Raw genomic sequence first — 17,440 nt, 5'->3', positions numbered from 1 at the left:
ATTCTTCAGCTGAGTAAAGGACAAAAATAACTTACTGTTGCACTGCTCCGGTGGCGATGGAGAGATAGGAATAAAGTCGTAGCAGGCGAACATCGCAATACTGAAGCTCACCTAATCCAGTTGATCGGAGAATCTGCTGCTGAATTTGACCAGTTTTGCACAAAAGGACAAGGAAAGCCACCGAAACTGAATCAACCCTGGGGGGCTCTGGCTGGGGTTTTGTTATCCGAGATACTCATTGTGAAGTGATGGCTGCAGGTGCAGGTTCTCTACCTTACAATGCTCTACATTCTGAAGCTGCTGCCTGCCTCGCTGGGATTCAGTGGTCAAGCTTCTTGCGAATGAGCAAAATTCATGTGGAGACGGATTCCCAAAAACTGGTGCAAGCGATTACGTCTGAAGCTTATGATCTGTCCATTAGTGGACACCTATTTAGGGAAATAAAGTATTATGCTAGGCTAAACCTGTCTAGCTTTTCAGTTAAATTCTGCCCGAGGGCTTATAATAAGTTTGCGGACGCATTAGCGATGTATGCTACGGAGCTAGGACATGAGTCCCCAGCCATTTGGCTGGACGGTGCTCCTAACTTTGTACTTGGTTTAGTAACCAGCGATATTGCTGGGGTCACCGGTTAATGGAAGTTTGATTTCTATCTCAAAACAAAAAGTATCCTGAACTTCTTTTTTTTTTGCGAAAAGGCCACCGATATATTAATAATCATCAACACTGAGTTTCTACAGAAACATAAGACATATTTTGACTCATTAAGTAAAGCTTTCAGCAAAAGTTAGTTCAACAATATGATTTCTATTCAAAAGTACTTTCTGTGGGTTCAGATTTTATAATTTTTATAAGAAAATATTCTTCACAAATTTAAGGTAACAAAAGTTTAAACATAGTAAAAACATGTCCTATATTTCTGGACGAGAAGAGTAACTTCCTCCATTTTTATGTGCATTAGTTCCTATCATTCCTTTGTTCAAAATTGCTACTACCCGTGCAGATAACCGGATTGATTGCCAGTTTACTCCAGTTCAATTTCTATAAACTTCGGGTCAAAACAGCCATGCCAAGAACAAGAATGAAACAAATTACACTAGTACTAGTATTAAGGTACGCGGCCATCACCTGAATGAATGGCAGCAGCGGGATCCCAAGGTCCGCCCTGACATTGGCTATCAGCTTCTCCATGTTACCCTGGTACGCCGCCGTGGCGGCATCGGAATCCGCATCGCTCTCCCCCTGGTACCACAGCACGGCCTCGATCTCGCCGTACCCGGCCGCCGCGCGCGCGCGGCACACCATCTGCTCGTACAGGCGCTCCCCGCGGGCCCACTCCCGGATGGCCGTGCCGCCGACGGCGCACGGCACGAGCCCGATCCCGGCGGCGCCCGGGGCTGCTGCAGCCCCGGGAGGACGGCGCGGGCGAAGGCCATCCCGGGGCCGACGCCGCAGGTCTTGGCGACGTCGATGTCGGCGTGGAGCGGCTCGCAGGCCTCCTCCCATTCGAGCGCGGCGGAGAGGCGGAGGATGGAGGGGCTCGGCGCGCACTCCGGCGGCACGACGCCGTCCCACCGCTTGTGGTGCACGCCGCCGCGGCCGGCCATATTGCTCTGCCCTGAGAGGATGAAGATGCGCATGGCTGCTGGAGCGGCGGTGCGGCGAGGCGGAGGGGAGAGGATTCCTTGAAGTGTGCGTTGGGTTCGGCAGGTAGTTGCTGCTGTAGGTAGCTGTAGTTGTTGGAGGCCGAGATCAGTCGTCGGCTCGTCGCTGTCACGCGCACAAGAAATGATCGTCGGCAGCAAATAAAATGGAGATATCCATACACGTTCTCTTTTTTTCTTTTTGACCTGTAATAGGCACAAGCTAAAAGTGAGAAAATTCGATTAGCACTGTTACTTACGCGAGTGACTAACTTTCACTCGATTTATTAAATTTCAGTTACAATTCTTGCAACTCAATAATATCACTAATCATAAAACATGGCCTAATCTCGGTGAGTGCTAAGCTTAGAGATGCTCTCAATGGCGATATCTTAGCAGTGTCTCGTAGGATAGATGATGAGGTGGAGGAGAGAAAATATTTTAAAAAGGGTTTGATTTTTCTTAATTAAGAGATGATCTCTTAGAACAATCTCTCTTACCACAAATTTAAGATGTAACGTTATGGAAGATAAGACAAAAAATAAATCATTCTACATCATATTTTTTTGCTATATCTAAGTTAGATGATGATGTTAAGATAAAACAGTCTTATCAACTATTGTGTATGCCCTTGAGATGTACCAGTATGAATGCTCATCGCTCCAGCGGTTGCAATATAAACACACCCTTTGGATGGTGGAGACTTCATATTATTTTTATAGGATTTCAGTCCCTATGTCTTTGTTTTGAAGATCGATTTTGGATGAAAGCAAAACTTCTGTAGACATTTGCTACAACTTTTTTTTTAGATACAATCTACTAGTAGGATCGAAATATCTTCCATGTGACGAAGCTTGGTCGTTCCCCTTCCCCCCGCTACAGTAGGGAGGGGCGTTTTTCTGAAACCTAACCGGAGATCCACCTCGCTCGCCGTTGGGTTGCCGATTCCTCCTCCTCCGGCGGCTGCCCCGGCGGCGGGAGGGTGGGGAATCGTCGATCCACGGCTTGTACATAGTGTAGGGTACTCTAGGTGGCCTGCCGGTGGCGCTGAGAAGGTGGTGGTGTCGTTGGCGCGACGTTTTGAGGCGGAGCTCGTCCTCTTGGACTGCGGTGCTCTTCGGAGTTCCGCGGTGGAGCTCTCGTCTTCCCGGAGCTTGCGGATCCGTGGATCTGTGGAGCTTCTCAAGCCCTCTCCGGCGCCGGCGTGGAGGTTGGTCCAGTTCGTGCTGGTTTTGGACAAGGAGGTGGAGCGGAGTCTCGCGATGAAGATGGAGGGCCGCGGTGTAAGCTCCCTGGAGCTGGCGTCCGGCGACTTCCCGGCCGTGGAGGGCCTGTACCTGATCCAAGCCATCGAGAGGTACGGCGGCGGCGGCGCGCCACCGGCGGCATCGAGCTCGACATCGACATCAGGATCCAATGGCCTTATCTGTAATTTTTTCTTTTGCTGGACCTTTCTGTAAGAACGGGACTTTAATTTTATTTCCTTTTCCCTCGCAAAAAAAAGAAATATCTTCCATGTATTTCATTCAGACGATTATTCTTGCCGTTTTGAGTGCAATTCTCTATTTTATACACCATTAAATTTGTTAGCACGTTGTGTTTTTTTATTATTCCCGCCTTCCCAAAAAAGATACACAAAATCTGATACATCTTTTTTGAAGGCGGCATAATGGAGTATTATTTCTCTGTTTATCCATCCTGCGATCTAAATACCCTAAAATTTGTCTACTTGCTCGTGCTTTCTACATCCAGTTTATCCGTCATAAGAAAGTAGCCGTATGTGAATCCCATTCCACACGAGATCACCTTAGATCAGCAGCGCCAGAAGCATCGACGAGCTCGACGCCTTCCTACCCGACGAATCACGGCGGTGTTGTGACTGACGGTGAGCGACTGAGCACGACGGGCGAGTGGGCATTCTGATTTTAATTTTCAGTGGTGTTTGCAGTAGTTGACGAGTACAGTTGTCTAGTTGACACTTGAAATGCAGAAGGCAGAACTTCACACGTTGTTACAGATCATATATTCAACTAACGCTGCCTTAATCATACACAGCAGTGATCTAATGCCTTCCCCTGCTGTAAGTTGTAACCAAACAAATCATGAAATCGGCCACCACACCAGACACCACCAATTCATATGAACAGTACAAGGCAGTATCTAGGGCATGCTAAACAAGAACATATGCGTCGATAACATTGTCCCTGGCTTACTAACAATCTACTCTATGACTAATCCTCCTGACCAATGAAACGTGAGCTCTTGTCATCGCAAAAGAAGAAAGTATTTGACTTTTAACTTCTCCTGGAAGCTCTGGTAGCTCAAGTAGATGCGGTTACGAGTGCCGGGCTTTCATAGCTGCCGTTTGCCAGTTTTGTGTATCTTGGCGGCATTAAAGAATCCACATGGGCGAAGTATGCTTCCTCCATGGACGTCTCTCTCGATATCGGTGCGTCAAGGACAGAGTCTGGAACGGCATCAAGAGTTTCCTCCAAGAATTGTGCAAGTGTCTGGACATCAATGAAATGCAACAGATGGTTTTAAGATCTAAAGAACCATCAACTATTTCAGAATCGATGCAAGTCTTTGTATGCAAGAGAATTTCTTAACTACGGGTGTTATCATGTAAGGAAACATTACAAGACTTACTTTAAAAAAAAATGGGATTAGATGTGCTTCGCCTAAAACAATATTGACATAATCTTGGAATGAAAAATCAGCAGGGAACCTTTTCATTTGCATACTTGTCAGTAAAATACTTATTCTGGTTAAAAGAAAATAGCACATAATCCAGTCAAGTTATTCAGAAATGCAGAACATACAAAGATAAACTGAGCTTTCATCTAATGTTCCTTAGAATTAAGGTGGTTATTACACCCAAACATAACAATACCCTCTAAAAATTGAGAAGCATAATAACATGTTACATTGTGAGGCTGTTGCTATTGTTCGAGAAGTGAAAGGGCAGCAAAGGGTAGCCATTTTTCATAACTTACCTTGCAATGACGCAATGTTGAATCAGCCTTACGCTTCCACAAACCGTTGCCAGGTTCTGAGTGGAACAAATGTAGCAACGGCTGCAAAGAAGTGATTATGGTTATGTCAGTTATAAACGTGTGATTCTGTCAGTTCCCTATGAAATTGGTTGCATAATATCCTGTAAAAAAAATGATGAAAGGGCTAATACAGATGTCAATAGCAGCTTAAAACTAATATTAATACTACACTAGTATAAAACTAAAAATGTGGCGCTTTAAACTGCTACATATTAAGCAACTGACAACTTTATATAACTAATAATTTTTCTTTACCATTGAAGTGCTTTCAAGAAGTTCACTCCATGTTACCCAATCTTCGTTTTCTGTTTTTATTTAAGGTATAAACATTCTTGAACAAAAAAGTTAAGGTATGCACTACTATTTAATACATAGAACGGAGCAAAGTAAAAAAAAAAGTCCTGGGTCGATTCTAATTAGGATACACTGTACTTCTGTGCACCAAATAGTGATAAATTACACTATTACAAGGTGAAGGAACTAAAGTTCTCAAATGAAGATAACTTTAGCAAAGTACAGAAATAGTTTGTGTATTCAGCATTATAGCACAGGCATGTAGAATCAACTCTTGTCATGAAAGAAAACAAAGGAAAAGGGGGAAGCTTCTCACACCTTAACAAGTTGCCTCACGTTTGGTTTGCTGATGCCATACTGTACTATTACAGAATCACCATAAACTTGGTAGTTCTCAAGGATCTAGAACAGAGTTCAATCAATGGAAGAAATATAGCTTAAAACGCAAATTGACTCTGCTAAATGCTAAACCTGACGACGTGAAGAGCAACCTGTTGTCACGCCGTAAATTTCACTATCCACATGCCCGAGCATATTCCATGGACTGAAACATTCAGACACCAAAATGATTCTATTAAATCAATAATAACTGCCATGGGAATTAGTGTCCAACATAGTTTCTGCCAGAAAAAGATGGGATCAACACTAGAAATTCATTTTGTTTGTTGGAAGGTTCAAATTTTTAGTGAAGGTTTTGTTAGGGAAGGACATAGCTTCACTGCATTCACCAACAATGTCCTTTTAAGTAGAAAAGATTGGTAACTTGCTCGAATGGAAGAAGTCTGCTTGTTCTTGGTCTATGTCACCTGTCATTTGGTCAGATCTGTTCCCGTGTCCGATTTTAGATGGGCTAATGGAATTACAACATGTTCCCTTCACAAGGAATCGAAATTTTGTATTATTGTGTGTATGCCCTGTTGGGAACCTACCATCATGATTCTGCTTAATGTTCCTGAAGCAATGGAAATGAGCAGAGAAAAATAGCAAAGCAGTCATGTTGCATCTCTAGAAACTGGCAGGCACATCATTTCAGAAATAAAGTGTTCAAAGTTGCAAATATATTTTCAGTATATAAGTTCACAGTAGTATACAATAGCAAAACTCGAGACAACATCAATTTTGAACTTAATAGGATGAGCCGCATGCTTTAAGGTGAGATACAAACTTTTTTCGTTTAAGAAATGCAATAGACCACCATTCTTGCTCCTGTTCTACTTCTTAGTTTATTCTTAAGCAATTCATGAAAAAAAGTTTTTTGACTTTAGTAGCCATTGAGTAGAATTAGCTATTGGGAACATTGCAGCAGATTGATATTAGTGATAACAAAATTGAAGGATTCTACATAAGAATTGTGAGTTGAGCTTATGAAACCTTGCTTGCTACGAGTGCAGATCTCACCAACAAATTTGAATGCACATTGTGACTAAGTGGGGAGGACCATCTCCATATCAGGATGATTCATTATTTATGACTAGTATAGCACCTACTTACAAAACTAATGGTGTATATACCATAATGTGGCCTGCTTCTTTGGTAGAGTAAGCAAGAGCCCTGGTCAAAGCATTTTGGTTGGAGGAGATGGGCTTTAAGCATGTGGTTGGGGCATGCGTAAGCAAATGAATATCTCTTCATTCCTACACATTGTGGATCTGGTCCTCTGTTTGGTTCTCCAGAAATGAGCTTCCGCTTGTTTGCCCATGTTAATATGCCTTTACTTCACTTAAAATTTCTTTGAATTTTCAAAAGTATCGAGATGCATGAAACCATAGTTGAGGATCAATAGAGGGATTTTTTCTGACGATCAAAATGGAAATTCATACTTATTGTAAGCAGCACGACCAACCATAACTCGATGGGCACCTTGTCTTATGGATGCACTAACCTGCAATCAAACTGAAGGTCTTCAGTGAAACCAACTACTGCAAGGCTACAGCTAATGCAAAGGTTGAGACATCGAAATGATGTAATCCTGATAAACTGTACAATAATCAAATCCTGATAAATTAGATAGTAATGTGCTAATTAGGAGAATAACCTAACTCAGACATGCAAAATGTCAATAACTCGCTATCTTGAGCTCTCGTAATAGATATCCAACTAAAACCACTTACTAATTGAGTACATAACCTCATATGTAACAACAAATGATTCTCCAACATAGAAATGTTCAATAGTCATGAAGACATAAACGTTGGAGAAATAATGGTATGCTAAATCACCATGTTGTCTACTCCAATTGTGGAAAACCAGCATGACAAAGGAGGAGCAGGTGCAGACATCAACAGATAGTGGCTCTAAGGAGGGGCAATGTTAGCGTAAAGGGTCAAGTTATTAATCCTAATATTTTCAGAAAGCAAGAAAATTATCTCGTTCTCTCTGTACCACCCCCCCCCCTACACACACACACGGATCCACCGAGCATGACACCAACCAATAAGCTAGTGATGTCCATATCTAATGGGGAATCAGCCCCAGAACCACAGTCATGGGGCTTCTAATGAAGACAAGAAAAACAGCAGCTACGATTTGTCAATTTTCAGTGCTCATGTGAAGATACTGGAGACCACGCAGGTTCAATGGCATCTAGCTGAACCCGTCAACACTACCCTTGCTGACCCCTTGAAATTGGACCCACACTGAACTGATGAACATGCTGTCCACTGGGTTATAGTCATACAGATACCAACTTCTAAGAATTGGAGCAACAGAATGTGACGCTCCCATCATTGCATATTTGTTCACAGTAAAAAATAATCAGAAGTAAGATAGTAACTTACTTGATCAATACTCGTTAGGCCTCCATTTAGTGTAAACTGTACCTCTGGGAAGTCCCGCAATAAAGCATAATAATACTCATACCTGCAATGATACCATAAAAAGGATATTACTAAATTCATTTAACAAAGGTGTGTCTAAATCCAAATTGCAACATAACGAACTATATCTAGGTACTAAGGCCAGGATCAACTATACAGAACTCAGACTTACTCAAAAGTAAAATTTCATTATTGATATTGCAGGCTGGGAATATAAGCACCAAGATATTAAGTCTGAACATTTCAACAAGCAAAGCAGGAGCCGCATGATAGTATCACCATGACACATAAACATGCCATGCTTAGTGCCACCCTTGTATTACAGTTTACGCATCTGGTTTTCAGGCTTTAAGAATATTTGTGTTGTCATTGTGTACATATCTAGGGATATCTTTGTATGCAAAATGAAAATGGTATCAAGAGCACACATACTTTAAAGGAGGAATCTTCCGATTCTCCGCAGGACTGAGACCATTGAGCAATGCCTTCCGGGCATGAATGATAAAATGCCTAGTTGGTGACTTTGAAACAACCGTATCTACAAATTCACCTGGTAAAAAAGTGAAACAAGTAAATCAAGGTTCTCTGAGAACAAGTTAGCTTGCACCGCACAAGTTCCTTTCCTAATCTCTTAAAAATCCTATGAAGATGACTTTATTGGAAAATCAAGGTTCTTTGAAGAAATCTCACAAAGCTCTTGGTAGGAGTCATGATCGTCAACTCCAATTCTGCATTTCACGCTAACAGGGACATCACAATTGGCAGCAATAGCTGACATAGCATCCCCTACAAACTTCAGGAAATTGTATAAAGTTGTATGCAGGTATGGATATGAGCACGTATTCGTATTACATCATGGTTTTGTTATGTAAAGTTCATGAAACAAACCTCTGGATCATACATTAAGCGAGCACCAAAGCAACCATGACCAGCAACTTTGCCGCTGGGGCAACCACAACTACCACGGAAGTTCAAGAATGTGTAAATTATATGAAATAGTAGGATATACTGCATAACCAGGTGAGACATGAAGGGGGCTGTTACTTCAGGTTGATCTCATCATATGAATAACCACTTGCTAGTTCAGTGGCCTTCGCCAAATTGTCAAGATTGCTTCCACCAATTTGCAAGACAATAGGATGCTGTTCAGCAGGAAATGCTAAAAATTTGTCCTGCATATTTTGAAAATTAAAGTTAAAATTTACCAGCTTTGCATATAATAATCTACAAGTGGAGTAGATCCATTTTATAGACTCATTTCTTTCAATAAAAGAATTGCCAAAAAGAAATATAAATGAAGAAGTCATACTGGTTGACTGGTGATTTACATAGTATAGTATCAATCAATACAGGATTACAGGTGGCATGTGTATAAAATTGAGGTGGTTCCTACACATGTGCTACAACATAGAACGTCCACTGCTGCTTTATCATACAACAATGGAGGATAACTTACTGTAATTTCAGTGGTTTGAATATTACTTCAGATATGCTTTGATGCTATTCATCGGGCTTTACATGATGGAATTAAGTGAAGTTTTGACTTAAGCAAGATTCATTTCTAGCAAGAAACGTCTGACGGTGAAGTCATCTTATTTTACTGTTCAGGCATGTATCGCTTTGCAACGCGCTGTCCAAATCACCCATAATGTGACAAGCATCTTAACTCTCCAATTTATGAAAGAATGTAGATAGAGATCACAAACTAAACGAACTAGATGTCTGAAGTTATACCAAGCTGATTTCTAAATAGAATATGCAGCGTGCACTGAGGTTTAGTGGAATGACATCACTGGTTCTGAAATAATCCACTGGACATGTCAAATTGAACTCCACAATGAGATAGATCCAGGTAAGTGACTCAAAAAGTACTTGAAATGGCTCATAGAAATGGGGAAAAAACAGTGCACGGTGAACAGCAGAGCAGAGAAAGTACATTACACAACCAGTAATCTGAAAACAGGGCTGAAAACTGCATGTGTCAAAAAACAAATCCATAAATTGCATGATTAGTACACATGTAACAAATATTGTGGAGCATATATCACTAAAATTTAAATACAACCAGATTTACCACATAAAACACAATCTGATAGGTTGCTTTGGTACATTGTGTATATTCTGAACCAAATCTTTTTAACCAATTCTTTTAAGAGTATTTCTCTTGTAATCTCTTAAAAATGGTTGGGGATACAATAACTGACATTTGCAGCCTCTGCCGGAATTTCCCCCATCTCTTTCCTAATATGTCTTCAATTCTCATATGGAGCTCATGTTACTTCATTATACATTTATTACTATGCCATAGTGATGCGGGCCAACTAGTACAATCATAACCACCATGAATCAAAATATCATAGTGAGGTTCAAGAAAATCAGTAGTAATACCAATACACTCAAGCCTAATTGCACAGGACCAAGAAGGGGCAAAAACAGCAAACTCACCAAGCTATCTTTCTGGTGCACAATGGTCTCGGCGACGACCATCTCCGTGTACAACCAGGCGTGCTTCGAAATCAGCCGCGCGAGCGTCCTGTAGTTGTTGTCCGTCCAGTCCATCATCGGCGCCACGCTGCAGGGGGGCCAGGAAAACATGCATCAATCAAGTCCGACCATGACCAGGTACATCAAACCATCTCGCCGGTGCCTCTTGCAGATCTGATTCCGCTCACCTGAACAAGGGAGGAAGGTACTCCCCGGCGGGCAGAGAGCTCGCGGCGCGACACGGCCGCACGCCGTGAGCGTGTGGCAGGAGCCGACCGGGATGGCTGCGAAGGAAGAAGGCGCCGGGGTTGCTCGGCAGTAGCGACGGGAGCAGGGCGTGCCTCGCGGCGGACCTCATCGCGATGGCTATCCGGCCGCCGCCGCCTCTCGTGTCGTGTGTCCTGAGCCCGTACGGGCGAGTCCGCGAGTGGTGCGAGGGCTCGTTACACTTTTGGCCGTTCGATCTAAAGCAAACGGCAGAGATTGCGCAAGCGTGTGAGCAATTGAAGCCACGGGAGTACGTTTTCGCTTCTTCACGTTTGCCCGATTTTTTCATAAATCTACCTCATCTAGCATATAGTAGCATCCTATCAGTCCGTTCCCAAATATAAGACATTTATTTATTCTATTAACTAAATTAAATTAAATTGCCAAAACATCAAAGATAATATTCATAACATTGTTGTATTTAGAAAAGTTCACTATAACAAACAACACACCAATGGTGGAGCGAGCATCGACGAATCTACGCAAGAGGCTCCATCAATGGATCTCCTCTAGAATTTTGTAAGAAAAAAGATGATTCGTAAGAGGTGTTTTGGGCAAATGGCGATTACTTGGGTCTAAACTAGGTTTTCAAACTAGGGTGGTTACTGTTAGAGTAGCCAACGACTATATTAGATCCTATACGGGTAGAAGCTGTAGATGTTGGGTACACTGCGAGATCTGAGAAGAGATAGAGGTGTACCTTCTCCCTTCGAGGAGGAGCTCTCGGACGTCGACATGGTGGCGGCGGCGGAGAGGGTGAGCGTGCGGTGGCGACGGTGGTGGTGCTTCCCGTGAGCACTGCGCCAACCCTAGATCGGTAGGGGATGTCGGTGGGGTGACTAGCGACGCGGTGAACCTCGTACTGCGTGCCCCGGCCCCCACCTCTTTATATAGCGCAGGTCACAGGGGCCCACCAACCATAACGGGTTGGGCGCCCCCGATCAGGGCACAGGTCAAAGGGGCCCGGTGGGCCGTTGGGCCCACTCGGGAGAGATCAATCTAACATTCTCCCCCTTGATCTCAACTTTACTTTTAACTTTATACTTTCGCTTTATTCGTTTCATTTTGGATCAGTCCATAGGGCATGTTTCATCGTCACAGACTCTATTGCCGATAGAATCGATGCACCACAATACACTTCTCTGTTTTGAAACAAATTCTTTTACTTTTGGGCCTCTTATGATCCAGGATAGGTAAGATTTTCCCTTAAACCCATGCCGGCTACGTGTTCCTTGAACACGCTGGGTGGTAAGCCTTTCGTTAGCGGATCCGCAAGCATATCTTTTGTCCTTATATGCTCGAGACTTATAGTTTGATCCTAGACCTTGTGTTTCACAACATAATACTTAACCTCAATTGGTTTTGTAGCATTACTCGACTTGTTGTTGTGAGCATAAAATACCGTAGTGCTCATTGTCGCAAGTACATCTTTAGTGGTTTGTCAATACAATCTACCACTTTCAAGTCGGGTATAAATTTCTTTAACCATAATGCCCGCCCCGTGGCTTCATAACATGCTATAAATTCTACATACATCGTGGATGATGCAACTATGGTCCGTTTGGAGCTTCTCCACGAAATAGCTCCCCCTGCGAGGGTGAATACATATCCAGATGTGGATTTTCTATCATCTTTATCCCCCGCAAAATCTGCATCTGAATACCCTCTTATTTCTAGGGAATCAGATCTTTCGTATGTTAGCATGTAACTCTTTGTGCCTTTCACATAACGCAATGCCTTCTTTACCATTTTCCAGTGTTCAAAAACTTGAATTTTCTTGATATCTACCGAGTACTCCGGTGATAAATGGTAAGTCAGGGCGAGCGCACACTTGTGCATACTGTAGGCTTCCAATAGCCGAAGCATATGGAACCGCTTTCATTTGATCGAGCTCGTATTGATTTTGGGGACTTTGATGTTTCCCAAAACGGTCGCCCTTGACTATAGGGGCAGGTGTGGCATCGCACTTATGCATATTATACTTACTTAGAATCTTTTCTAAATAAGCCTTTTGCGATAGTCCTAATACTCCATTGTTTCTATCTCGGTGAATTTCTATGCCCAAAACATATGACGCTTCACCAAGATCTTTCATGTCAAAATTTGAGGACAAGAACTTCTTTGTCTCTTGCAGTAGACTAACATCACCGCTGGCAAGCAGAATATCATCCACATACAAGATTAGGAAAATATATTTCCCACTTTTAAACTTTGCATAAACGCAATTATCCTCAATATTTTCTTTAAATCCAAATCTCTTAATTGTCTCATTGAACTTTAGATACCACTGTCTGGAGGCTTGCTTTAATCCATAAATGGATTTCTTTAGGCGGCATCCCATTTCTTCCTTGCCTTCCATGATAAAACCTTTGTGTTGTTTCATGTAGACATTTTCTTCTAAATCCCCGTTTAGAAATGCCGTCTTTACATCCATTTGATGCAACTCTAAATCAAAATGTGCAACTAGTGCCATGATGATTCTGAAGGAATCCTTACATGAGACCGGAGAAAATGTCTCATTGTAATCTATCCCTTCTCTTTGTGTAAATCTTTTTGCCACAAGTCGTGCTTTGTACTTTTCGACATTCCCATTGGAGTCGTATTTTATTTTGTAGACCCATTTGCATCCCACTGTTTTGGCTCCTTTAGGAATATTCTCTAAGTCCCAAACATTGTTGGTACATGATGGCGTGTAGTTGACACGTCCGTTGGGAACCCCAAGAGGCAGGTGTGATGCGCACAGCAGCAAGTTTTCCTCAGTAAGAAACCAAGGTTATCGAACCAGTAGGAGCCAAGAAGCACGTTGAAGGTTGTTGGTGGCGGAGTGTAGTGCGGCGCAACACCAGGGATTCCGGCGCCAACGTGGAACCCGCACAACACAATCACGAGTACTTTGCCCCAACGTAATAGTGAGGTTGTCAATCTCACCGGCTTGTCGTAAACAAAGGATTAGATGTATAGTGTGGATGATGATGGTTGTTTGCAAAGAACAAGAAAGAACAATTGCAGTAGATTGTATTTCAGATGTAAAGAATAGTACCAGGGTCCACAGATCACTAGTGGTGTCTCTCCCATAAGATAGCAGATGTTGGGTGAACAAATTACATTTGGGCAATTGACAAATAAACAAGGCATAACAATGCACATACATATATCATGATGAGTACTATGAGATTTAATCAGTGGCATTACGACAAAGTACATAGACCGCTATCCAAGCATGCATCTATGCCTAAAAAGTCCACTTTCAGGTTATCATCCGAACCCCTCCAAGTATTAAGTTGTAAACAACGGACAATTGCATTAAGTATGGTGCGTAATGTAATCAACACAAATATCCTTAGACAAAGCATCGATGTTTTATCCCTAGTGGCAACATACACATCCACAACCTTAGAACTTTCTCGTCACCGTCCTGCATTTAATGGAGGCATGAACCCACTATCGAGCATAAATACTCCCTCTTGGAGTCACAAGTATCAACTTGGCCGCAGCCTCTACTAGCAACGGAGAGCATGCAAGAACATAAATAACATATATGATAGATTGATAATCAACTTGACATAGTATTCAATATTCATCGGATCCCAACAAACACAACATGAAGGATTACAAATAGATGATCTTGATCATGATAGGCAGCTCACAAGATCTAACATGATAGCACAATGAGGAGAAGACAACCATCTAGCTACCGCTATGGACCCATAGTCCAGGGGTGGACTACTCACACATCGATCCGGAGGCGATCATGGCGATGAAGGGACCTCCGGGAGATGATTCCCCTCTCCGGCAGGGTGCCGGAGGCGATCTCCCGAATCCCCCGAGATGCGATTGGCGGCGGTGGCGTCTTCCGGAAGGTTTTCCGTATCGTGGCTCTCGGCATCGGGGGTTTCGCGACGGAGGCTTTAAGTAGGCGGAAGGGCAGGTCGTGGGGCCACACGAGGGCCCCACACGCCAGGGCCGCGCGGCCAGCACCTGGGCCGCGCCGCCCTGTTGTGGCGGCGCCTCGTGGCCCCACTTCGTAAGTCCTCCGGTCTTCTGGAAGCTTCGTGTTAAAAATAGGCCCCTGGGCGTTGATTTCGTCCAATTCCGAGAATATTTCCTTACTAGGATTTCTGAAACCAAAAACAGCAGAAAACAAGAATCGGCTCTTCGGCATCTCGTCAATAGGTTAGTGCCGGAAAATGCATAAATATGACATATAACGTGTATAAAACATGTGAGTATCAGCATAAAAGTAGCATGGACCATAAGAAATTATAGATACGTTTGGGATGTATCAAGCATCCCCAAGCTTAGTTCCTACTCGTCCTCGAGTAGGTAAACGATAACAAAGATAATTTCTGAAGTGACATGCTATCATAATCTTGATCATACTATTGTAAGCATATGAAATGAATGCAGCGATTCGAAGCAATGATGAAGATAATGAGTAAACAAATGAATCATATAGCAAAGACTTTTCATGAATAATACTTTCGAGACAAGCATCAATAAGACTTGCATAAGAGTTACTCATAAAGCAATCACTACAAGAAAAGTTCTGATAGACAACGTCTCAAAATCGTCCGCTAAGGGGTATTTTTCGTCGCCTATGGGCCTAACCCGACGATATGGGTTCTGTTGTGGAAACTGCGTCAGGCAAAGTCCAACGACGTTTTTTTCGGTCCGTCGCGCTTGGGCGCCCTTCCGCCACGGAAAATCGGACCGTTGCGCAAGTGTTTCCGGAGCCCATTGACCGCCGACGTCATGCAACCGATACGTGGTAGACGCCGTTAACCGGCGGCTAACGGCGTTAACCTGCCGAAACCCCGTGGTAGATGGTAGGCCCACACGAGGCCTCGCCACGTCTTAAGCGGGCCGGGCCAGCCGACATAGTTTGACCGGTCAACTATATAGCTGGGCTGGTCCATTAGTTACGTGGGCCGGGCCTAACCTCTAAGGTTGATCGGTCAAAACTTAAATGGGCCGGCCCATTTAACATGTGGGGTCCACCTTACGGCTACCGGGCCGGCCCAAGAAGCAAGTGGGCCGGCCGAAACACAGCTGGGTCCCACTTTCCCGTTAAAGGGCCGGCCCATTTAGTGTGTGGGGTCCACCGTATAGCAAGTGGGCCGGGCCAAAAACACGAGTGGGTCCCACTTTCCAGCTAAAGGGTCGGCCCATTTAGTATGTGGGGTCCACCATATAGCAAGTGGGCCGGCCCAACAAGATAGTGGGCCGGCCAAAAACACAGGTGGGTCCCACTTTCCGTTAAAGGGCCGGCCCATTTGGTGTGTGGGGTCCACCATATAGCAAGTGGGCCGGCCCAACAAGATAGTGGGACGGGCCAAAAGCACAGGTGGGTCCCACCTTCCTGTTAAAAGGCCGGCCCATTTAGTATGTGGGGTCCACCATATAGCAAGTGGGCCGGCCCAACAAGATAGTGGGCCGGGCCAAAAACACAGGTGGGTCCCACTTTCCAGTTAAAAGGCCGACCCATTTAGTATGTGGGGTCCACCATATAGCAAGTGGGCCGGCCCAACAAGATAGTGGGCCGGCCCAAAACACATGTGGGTCCCACCTTCTCGTTAAAGGGCCGGCCCATTTACCATGTGGGACCACCATATAGCAAATGGGTCGGCCCAACAAGATAGTGGGCCGGCCCAATAAGCATGTGGATCCCACTATCGTGTAACGGGCCGGCCTACTAAAGAAGTGGGCCGGCCCAAAATGAAAGTGCGTCCCACACTACTGTAAGTGGGCCGGCCCAATCTGTTGTAGTGCCCTACTTGTTTGACTAGTCAACTTGCATTAAATTTCATGAGCCTAAAATCCGATATCAATGATACACACAATTACATACACAAATAAAACAAGTAGGAAAATTACAAGGCAATTCATGTGCCCAAATAAAAAAATTACATAGAATCATTGAGGACTTCTATTAGCATCATCAATAACACGTTGACATTTGGCAATCGCCTTGATTGAATCTTGTGTACTCTTTGTCAACATATCAGCTACAGATCTTAAAGCAGCAATACCATGTCTTTTATAAAGTACAACCTTGAGATATTTACTGTTTGATGAAGGCAATGGTCTAGGTTGATGGCTATGAGAAGATGCATCAAAAGAAATATCAGAAGTTTTTGTGGGCCTCACTTCTAATGAAGATTGCTTCATCACAACTGCATTCTGATAATAATGCAAAAAGAGCTAAACGATGAACTATGCAAACATTTATTATGCAATGTAGATATAAGATAATAACAAGTTGCATAAATAAGACAATGTATGGAACTTGTACTAAGCACAAACTTACATCATAATATTGCACAGGGTCGCTACAGATCCTTTTTTGGCGACTATCTTCTAATGATGACTGCTTCATTAAAACTGCATTCGGTAACATTGCAAACATAGTTACAACAATTAACTATTCAAACATGTATTACGCAATGTAGAGATCGGATAACAAAGCATGTAGCGTAAATAAGCACAAGATAAGATAAGATGCATGTACTAAGCACATACCGGCTCGCCGCAGGTCCTTCTCTTGCGTGCACTAGTCGTGGTCAACATGCCTCGTCATTTTAGGTTCAGCCATCAAGTGAAATGCTAATCCTCCTCGCTCCATTGTCCTTAATCTGTGTTTAGATATCACATTTAAGACCAAGTCAGCTGGTTTCAAATAACAAAAAACTTGAGCCGCCAAATGAATAAGCCAATATTTACCGGATATCGATTAAAACCAACTAGATGTTGCTTTGCATGAGATACGAATTTCGGACATTCAGATTTAGAGTAGGGTAATGCCAAGGTTTTCCACATAAAGTAAACCGGCATTAAGAATGACCAAATGTCGAGTTCAAATCACCTTCGCAGCTTCTCCAAG

General features: G+C 43.3%; 1 protein-coding gene and 1 pseudogene across 1 annotated transcript; both read right to left on the bottom strand.

Moving 5' to 3' along the window:
• Positions 1-955: 955 nt before the first annotated feature.
• LOC124679075 lies at positions 956-1,767 on the bottom strand (annotated as a pseudogene).
• Positions 1,768-3,724: 1,957 nt separating this feature from the next.
• LOC124670617 (tRNA-dihydrouridine(20/20a) synthase-like) lies at positions 3,725-10,666 on the bottom strand. The gene is made up of 12 exons (XM_047207092.1): positions 10,482-10,666; positions 10,255-10,381; positions 8,854-8,981; positions 8,698-8,767; positions 8,500-8,602; positions 8,242-8,359; positions 7,771-7,852; positions 6,814-6,875; positions 5,465-5,537; positions 5,312-5,395; positions 4,640-4,720; positions 3,725-4,153 (listed from the first exon to the last, which is right to left on the bottom strand). Exons 1-12 carry the CDS (start codon positions 10,649-10,651, stop codon positions 3,965-3,967), a joined length of 1,287 nt encoding a protein of 428 aa, XP_047063048.1. The 5' UTR covers positions 10,652-10,666; the 3' UTR covers positions 3,725-3,964.
• Between the last annotated feature and the right edge of the window lie 6,774 nt (positions 10,667-17,440).

The sequence above is a fragment of the Lolium rigidum genome, chromosome 7 (genome assembly GCF_022539505.1).
Source record: "Lolium rigidum isolate FL_2022 chromosome 7, APGP_CSIRO_Lrig_0.1, whole genome shotgun sequence".
NCBI classification, from domain to species: domain Eukaryota; kingdom Viridiplantae; phylum Streptophyta; class Magnoliopsida; order Poales; family Poaceae; genus Lolium; species Lolium rigidum.
This window is presented reverse-complemented; position numbering and strand designations above follow the sequence as displayed.